At 29.0% G+C, this 9,592-nt stretch overlaps 1 protein-coding gene across 1 annotated transcript; it reads right to left on the bottom strand.

Annotated features, from left to right (window-relative positions):
• Positions 1 to 5,399: 5,399 nt before the first annotated feature.
• On the bottom strand, positions 5,400 to 8,678 carry LOC130719717 (probable WRKY transcription factor 48). Its single transcript, XM_057570329.1, has 3 exons — positions 8,505 to 8,678; positions 7,167 to 7,495; positions 5,400 to 5,763 (listed from the first exon to the last, which is right to left on the bottom strand). Exons 1-3 carry the CDS (start codon positions 8,676 to 8,678, stop codon positions 5,400 to 5,402), a joined length of 867 nt encoding a protein of 288 aa, XP_057426312.1.
• Positions 8,679 to 9,592: the final 914 nt, after the last annotated feature.

Genomic DNA, 9,592 nt, shown 5'->3' with positions numbered 1-9,592 from the left:
TGATTTCTAACTTTTCTAAGGTTTTAACATAATGAATCATAGTGGTTGGCTCTCAAATTTCACAAAAATTCCGAAATTTCAATTTCAATTCAAAACATATAATTTGGAACTAGAGAAATCTCAACAATCATGAATCTTCAATTCTATACACGTTTACAACACAAATTCACTATATAGATAGAGACTTTCACGTCATTTTCTACCACACACACTTTTTTCTCCTCCTCTTCTCCTTTTCTATGGAAAAATAACACTCAATCCTTATATTTTTTTCAATTTCACTTGGTGCATTGTACACTACTTTTAATCTCTTTACCCATGAGATAATGTATTCTATCATTTAAAGTTATTCTCCTCTTCTCTTTTCCCTACTATAATTAATTGTGTTATCTTTGTCCCCGTAGGATAGCTCAAGTGGTAGGAGCTGAGGGACATATGGGTTGGGTTGGGAGAGGTCCAGGGATCGATTCCTTGCGGGTGCAATTTATCTTTCCGATGTACCAAAAAAAATTGTGCTATCTTTTCTCCATGATTTCATCTAATCTTCCCCTGATTTTTTTTCCTCCGAGGATTCTACTTCTCCAGAGACATTCATCATTTGCGCAGGCATGTATGCACTTCTTCTCTTCACTTTTCCATGATATATCGTGTGTTATCTTCTTCTTCATGATTTCTATTTCCCATTTTCTTATTTTTTTAACCGGCCATGCATGACTTTGTCAACGATAATTTCCTTAAAATTGTGCATGATTTGCTAATTTTCTTCTACTTTATGTGGAGTTCTTTTCTTCTATCTTCTCTAATTTAATCTTGCTTTGGTATTTTTCTCAATCATTTGGGAAGCAAGGGAATGAGTATACGAGACACTCAGTCAAATGTTGCAAAATATATTGAGGATGGGCAGGTAGTGAGGCCAGTTCAAGGGAAGACATAAGATGTCTTATTTTAATAAAGGAGTGATGAATTAGGCCAATTGCAAACATATGAAGGAAAAATATGCTTGAGAGTTCTAGAATAGAAAGCAAAATGAATATGAAATATGATCTAATGTAAAATTGTCATCTAAAAGATTTTTCTCAATTGACATTAACATCTCTTAATTGTTTAGAAAACATTAATATATAAAATTTATTCAATAATCAACTCTATATCTATATCTATATATATATATATATTCTGACAAACATTTTATATATATATATAATATAAAGTTATACAAAATTTCATAAATATAATATTATATAAATTTTAGATATTACTATATAGTAAAGTAACCCGTGCATTGCACGGGTAATTCCGCTAGTAATACTACTAAAAACTAGATCTATATCTGATGGTCCTCTCGTTTTTTTGATTAATTGGCCCTTTTGGTACCATAGTGTGATCTAGTTGCTAGCAGTATGTGAATATTAAGAGTTGAAATTACTATTTGTCCTTCCTAACTAATTGTTTTTCTTAACGAAATCTAAAAAATATATTTTTCTTCAATGTTATTAATAATCTCTCATAATGATTTGATGAAACCCCTTTTGCAAATAAAATTAAAAAGACAAATCTTTTCTCAAAAAGATTAATCTTTTTTTTTGAAAACTAAAAAATATCATAACCAACTCATGTTTTCCTACCCAAAAAGTATGTATCCTTGATTTTCTCTGTTGATAAAGAATACTTAGGCCCGGGGTCACTCCCGCCAGGCACTCCAAACAAAAATCTAAATTTTGTACTTCTTTGTAGAATAATCTTTTCATCACACTAGCAACTTGTAAATATTCTTTTTTTTTAAATAAAATACAAGACATATTTTCAAGGACAAAATAAATGATTTAGAAAGCTAAGAAATCTTGCATAATTAACCATAGGTAACTGTCTTATGACGGACGTTGTAGGGTGCTAACACCTCCCTATACGTAACCGACTCCCGAATCTAGATTTGGTTTCTTTTATTATTTGGGTTCTCTGATGTTCTCCCTAAAAACATTAGTGGCGACTCTTCTGACACTTGATTTAGTTTTAGCGCGCCGTCCCGCTGCGACCCCCGGTTGCGACAATGACCACTCAACAAAACAAAAGCACAAAGAATGTCACACAATCTCCAAAATTTCAAACAATTTTTATATATTTTAACCATAAAATCATTTTAAAAAATATACTTAAATTATATAAAATTTATTTTTCTATTAGGTTTAACATGAAAGTATTTTCTTGTTAAAATGTTCTTCCCCGTAGGAAAATTTTATCTCTGCAAATTTCACGAAAAATGAAAATGGGCTATATTATTATGTACAAAAAATTAACATGAAATTATATTGTAAACCAATGAAATCTTATTAAAATTAATTTTATATTGAAATTTATGTAGAAGTATATTCAAGTGCTTTATATATTTTCCATTTTTTAAAAATAAGATAATCAGAATAAAAACAAACGAAATTTTATATTTATTTACTTCAAAATTTTCAGTCAAATAATTATATATATATATAATTAATATTTTTCCAAATCCAATAAAGTAAATTTGGTATGTTATTTAATTAAAGATGATGAGAATAATTCCTAATATGAATTTTTTTAGTTAATCATTCTTAATATATATGATAGTCAAAATAAGTTAAATCATAATCATAATTGATGACAATATTTTTTATAGTTTTTTTTACGGTCATTTTTTTAGTTCTGAATTGACTACATTATTAACACTTTCCTAAATAATTTTATCACCCAGAATATCACCGCAAGATTAATCAAGAGATGATGAATATAAATAGGTAAAGCCATTTAGAAATTGATAGCTATGTTCTATTGAAAAAATAAAAGACGGCCATGTTCTAGACTTTTTTAATATTTTCAGATTTTAAATCTCGAATTACTTTTCAGCACATTAGTATGAATTTGAAAGGCACATGTCCAAAATAACAACTAATTAGAGCATATATAACCATGGGGTCCCTATCTTGTTAGGTCCCATAAGCGCAAACATAAACACACATTATTTAAAAAAGCAAAGATGCTAATGTTAATTAAAAAAAAATCTTTTGGATGAAGATTGTACATAAGATATTAACATTTAAAATCATGATAATAATGGTTAGTTTGGTACAATACATCATTCTACTCTTATATATTATAATGAATAAGATTATGTCGTATAAACTACTTGTCACAACTATCACCACCCTACTGCCACCACCGTCATTACTGACATTGCCACCACCACTCCCATAATCACCACCACTCACCGCCATCACCACCCTTCGCCATCGCCCAGGGTCGTGTAATGGGTTAGACCATGAAAGCAAGTGTCATAGGCCCAACAAAATTGTACCTATATAGTAAATACTATTGAGACTTGAGAAAGGTTGCAGAACAAAGGAAAAACAAGTTATCTTAATTGCAACGTGAGAATTAGGAAGTGCAACGTAGAAGTACAATTTTAACAATTATTAATAATAGTGTTTTATATAAACAAATTTAATTTTTGCAAGAAAAAAATTAATAAATAAAACATATAATATAAAACTTTAGGTTATTTTCCAATTACCTATTAAACATGATCAATTTTTTGGTAGAAAATATTTGTCATTTTTAATCATTCAAATTATTTATAGGAAAAATATTACTCCTATATCTTACTTAAACTTTTAAAAATTTTAATGGGAGAATATAAAATTATGAATTAGACATTTAATTAAAGTAAACTATTTTTCAATTCGAACAATCATGCATGATTGAGGTCATTCATGTACCATTTTTTTCTTCAAGTTGTTGGGTGTTTGGTTTAAAACACCCAAAAAACGAATATGTATCATTGGTTACAATTTCCTTATCCTACGATATTCATCCTTGTTTTCTGCAAAAACTAATTTTAATTGATGGAAATTAAAATTCTTGTGTTTCTTCCAAAAAAAAAAAGTGAATCTGGATATACAATAAAAAGAATTTAAATAGTCATATTATATAATTGTAAAAGAAAAAAAAGTAAAAAACACTGATAGTGAATAAAACAAAACAACTCTAACTGTACCGTTGCATGTGGTATAAGATCAGAAATAACAAACATTTGAACCAAAGACATTTTTGAAGAAGATTGATGAAAAAAAAGATATACAACATTGTGCATTAGAAAAAAGAAGAAAAAAATGTCAATTGTCAAGATGAAGGTATATAAGGAACAAACCTTTGGTCATTGCATGTTAATGGGAAAAGATGAGCAACGAAGAGAATTTGTTCTTCATGTTATGAGAGAAAAAAATATATACAATCATGTATTAAATAGGATAAGAAATTAAATAGGGTGATAAAGGGTCATCTGTTGAAAAAAATTACTCAATAGAAGATAAACACCTAAATCTCTTCTCCTTCTTTTGGTATGACCCGTTTCTTTTCTTCCTCACACTGTGTATTGCACACTTTTGTTCTTGACACAATTTATAACACTCTTATAAAAAAATTGATATCGTGGTCAATCTATAAAATATTTGTCTTAAATTACTATAATTAAATTATATGTACACAATTTATAGCATCATAATAAAAAAAATTAAAAACTCATGGTTAATTTAAAAGATTTTATCTTAAATTACTATAATTAAAGAGATGAGAAGTTTATTTTGATACAAAATCATGTTCATCTATTATCTATATCTAAAAAAAAGATTTTATCTTAAATTACTATAATTAAAGAGATGAGAAGTTTATTTTGATACAAAATCATGTTCATCTATTATCTATATCTAAAAAAAAGATTTTATCTTATATTACTATAATTAAAGAGATGAGAAGTTTATTTTGATACAAAATCATGTTCATCATTAAAATTAATTAATACTCTTAAAATAAATCAAAAATAAATTAAGATAAAATCAAGAAATAAACAACCTAAATCCTAATCAAATCTAAAATTTAAAAATGTATTTTTTTTATGAGAATTAACGTGAGAATGACACGTCACTAAGAATTAACGTGAGAATGACACGTCACTAAATCAACCTTATGGGAGTTCTTCTTTTCTAATATATATATTGATACTTAAATTTTTCAACTAATGTAATTGGATTAAGTGCGGGCAATGAATCTAAACACATTGTGTAGAAATTAATCAAGCATTCTACAAAAGTAGATTAAATTTTCCATTTAACAAGGGGATAAAGAACCCTAGAAGAACGAGTAAAAAATATTGGCAAGAAATTTGAATAAATATGCCTTATAGGTACTTAAAACAATAGTCAGAATAGCTAAAACAATAGTAACTAATGGAACAAAACTCCTTATTAAACTACCAAGCTAATAGAATATTCAGACGAAAAATAACAAAAGATAAATTAGCATGCCTAATTGATAGATGAAAGATGATGATGTTGAAGAGTAGTGAGTGAAGCAGGTCTATGATATGCACCCATACATCATATATCATTGTCATCGTTCTTCAAGTTGATAAACTGAATTTGGTTTGTGGAGGAAGATTCAACATTCCCATGGTCATTGCAGAAATTTTGCCCCGAAGGGAGCCTCGCAAAATCATTGTCATCTTCACGATTGGCTCCATGCTTTGGAATATTAACATTCCCAGGTATTGCAACAGTCGATAGCGAAGCAGCGACTTTGAGAAATTTATCAGCATCAAGTGAGGGATCTATATGTTTTTCCATGGTAACCTTGTGATTATGTGTGCCCTCGTAAGTAACAACCACATATTTCAAATTTTGCGGAGCTCTCTCAACTTGCTTCCTAACAGGACATCCAGCAGTTATGCAACTGAAGTAGCTCCTAGATTACATCCACGAAAACATGTCAAGAAATTATGGAACCAATAATTGCAATATCATATGTTGCAATCTAAATGAACACCATAGAGAGTGTATAATGGTCCGAAGAATGAATTAACTATAGATGAATCTATTCTAGAAAAAATATAAAACAAATGAAGAAGATTTAACCACAATGTAACGCCCCGATTTTCTCGGGTGTCACACAGGAACTAATCACGTGTATTTTTACAAAGAATTTTCGCCGATTAATTAATTAACATTTAATTAATGATAAAAGATTCATTAATCGCGAAACTCTTGAAAGATTAACCTTTACAAATCTCGCGGAAGTAAACATCAGCTCAAAACTTTTGAATTAAATAAAATACGTATGAAACATACGTCTAAAACCAAGGTAAATTACATCAACTTTAATTATCCAAATGAAAACAAAATAATTGTTTAAAAAAAATGGATGAAAATAATTAGATTGAATTGCTATATTAAAATCTTACAATCAATAATCAAGACATACTTTAAAAACTAAAATGTAAGTTACAATCAATAATTTAAAGAATCTGATACCTTAAAATTTTTAAAGCTTAATTTATATTTAAAAAAAAATACAAGCCGTAAAGAAGTCTGTAAGAATCATGGGAGCAACCAACTCAAGAACTATATACCAACTAAATTAATATAACTACTGCAATCTTGTTTTTTTACACAATCTGCAAAAGAATTGTTCCTTGTAAATATGAATCACTCTATTAAGCATGTATGTCTTATTCAACATATTCAACAATTTTCATCGTCTAATATCATCATTATTTACCTACTCAAAAACTAAGGCAAAATCACTTTCGAGGCTAATTTCAGACCTTATTACAATTACCTACAATTAATCTAGCAAGCACCACAATTTGTTTGAACCTTTTAACTGGATTGAAAAAGTCAGGCCACTATACATTTATAGCATATATCATATTTCATGTGCACCAACATTTTTAAAAATAAAACTTGCACATACACCAAGTCACTACAAAATAAAAATAAATGTGAGTACCTAGGCATTAGATTTCCTTTGATAGAATTATGTTCATACTTACGCTAACGATAACCATCACCTGGCACGTCCATTATGCTCTCAACTTCAACCTTTACTTTTGGCAGCAGAAGGTTCCTCCTCGAAAGCACTTTGCTGTAATAATTGAAATCTAAATCAAAACTCTTCCCGCGATAATAGAAAATGTATATATGCATAGACTTATTATGTATCGACTATTAAACCAATTGACCCTTAGTTCAAATAATACAGGAAGCTAACCCCATTAGATGTTTCCAGCTTGGAATAACTCCTATTGTTTGTACATGTAATAAAACTATAAAAAACTATCAATAACTAGAGTTTACAAATAAAATCACCTTTTTGATCCAGATTCCAGAGCAGCAGAAGCAGCAACAACAACCTTTTCAAGAGGTAAGATGCTTCGTTGAGTGGCTTCATTTTTGTTGCTTTTTCCTCCTAATTGGAAATCTTTAGTTACTGACCAGCCTTCACCAAATTTAGCACTTGCTTCCTCCAAACAATACATTGACATTTTACCTTTATTAGTATCATGAATTTCCAAGTTAACCCGCTTCCCATTATTGTGTTGTTCATGACTATCTGTTGTAACATGTACTTTAGGAGGAGTCAATGATGTTTGAGCTAGGTCGTCATCCATTGGCATGTTGCAATCAATAGCATAGACCTAATGCATTAAAAGTATAATAAATTAAAACATGTTTTCTTTGTGAATAAATTAACAAGTTAGAACAAGAAGTTTTCGAAAATCAATTGGATAAAATATTAGAAAAATATAAATCTATAGATCAACTGGATGAGATAATACACACAAGTTCATAGAAGCTTGATTGGGAATTTGTTTAAATTTGTATCAACATCATTTTAAGTTTTAAGCATCAATATTCTTCATAATAAATATTACATATCCAAATGATAAATTATGCCTCTATCGCCAATAAAGTAAATTAATTGTTAGACAAATTTTTTGACAAAAAATATCTTTAAACAATCTGAGCCTTTGAAAATGAAAAATAATGTTCACGATTTTGCATGATAGAACTTGGAAGAAGAGGATATATTTCTTTAAAGTAGCGGTCTTTTATTAATCCTTTGAAGTATCTATAGATCAATCGTTGCAAAGTTGGTACTATAAAGCAAAGATTTTATCGAAACTTAATGTTTTAACGCCCCAAATCCAATTCACACCGAGAGACGAGAGGGATAATGATAGAAAAGAGAGACATGGTGGGTGATGTGATACGTACAAAAATAAGATGTGGAAAAATGTGGGTGAAAAATGTGTTTGAAGACAGTGGGTGTCAATGTATCAAAACTAGATTATATAAGTAGTGTGCATACTATTGTCTCTTCCATACGAGTTCAACATATATTCTCTTCTTATTTTTTTCCTCTGTCTTATTTTTGTCACATATTTTATCATATCTTTCATTTTTCTCTAACTCTTCTAATTTCTCCCTGGATGTGGGTGGAATTGGGTTTACTTTTCTCTGATACACTTCAATTTCATCCACATCCAAAAAGATTGAAATTGGAAAGAGATACGTGAAACATATGGTAGGTAATGTAATATGAAAAAGGGGAAAAATAAGAAGAAAAAATGGATGAAATTCGAACCATATGGTTGAAAATGTATCAAGAGTAAATTTGAATCATATGTGAAGAGAAAACAATACCTGAGAATTAAAAGGAACTCCAATTAAATCAATGGGAGAAGAAGGAGGCACTTCATTTAAATCAATGATTGGAGAAGGAGGCTCTTCATTTAAATCAAAATCTCTTATTTCTCCTTCATCCTCAGAATCTGATATTAAGATGTAGTTCTTATTGTTTTCCATTGCATTAGACATTGGCAGGTGCTTGGGTGGGGTGTGAGACCAATGAAGATATTAACTCCCACTCTGAGTTTGATTCAGAATGATAGACGAAATGATTAATATGAATCTCACCTCACCTCACCCTCTTTTAAAAGGAAGAACATCATCACTAACAGCTGTAGTATAACTACTAAAGGGGTAAAAAAGAAAAATGATTAATACTTATGCAATTTGCCACGTCGTTTAGTATGACCAAGAGGATAAGAACCATACTAATGCTAAACCACATTAAAAAGTTATATAAATTCAAGCTTCCATATACAAGCGCGTATTATAATTTATGATATAAATACGCACAAAAAATTTAATAGCATCAATAAAAATATTAACAAATAACATAGTAGAACATTGTTATTTTTATAGTAAAATATAGAGTAGTTTATCATTCCAGTTATAAATACAATAAATAATAGTTTAGTTTATCATTTTTTATAAAATTTAATTTGAATTATATCATGTCATTACTCATACCATAGATGATGGTTTTGCCTGCTTCTCATTTCACCTTTGGCAACGGCTAATTACAAGTTTCCTTCTCTCTGTTCATATTTTTTTTTAGCCAACAAAAAGTTTATTGCATAAAAGGGTCTTGGGAACATCAGCTCTCCCAAGTAAGCTAAAGAAAAAAAAATGGTTAGGAGAATTAATGTGTAGATCACATTTGTTAGGAACACCAGCTCTCGGTTCATATTTCTTAGTTTTAAAAACATCTAGAAAAGTTAATGTTTAGAATATTAAAATAAGATTAATTATAATCAAATAATAAAAATTATTTATATTCAATGAATTAATATGTAAGTTTGTGCTACTCTGGTCACTGGTAAAAAAATCTCTACCAACATAAATAACTAATTATGTTATATATATATATATATATATATATGGTA

Source organism: Lotus japonicus, chromosome 5 (assembly GCF_012489685.1).
Source record: "Lotus japonicus ecotype B-129 chromosome 5, LjGifu_v1.2".
Classification (NCBI taxonomy): Eukaryota; Viridiplantae; Streptophyta; class Magnoliopsida; order Fabales; family Fabaceae; genus Lotus; species Lotus japonicus.
The sequence above is the reverse complement of the archived record's forward strand: the minus strand, read 5'-3'. Positions and strand labels throughout refer to the sequence as shown.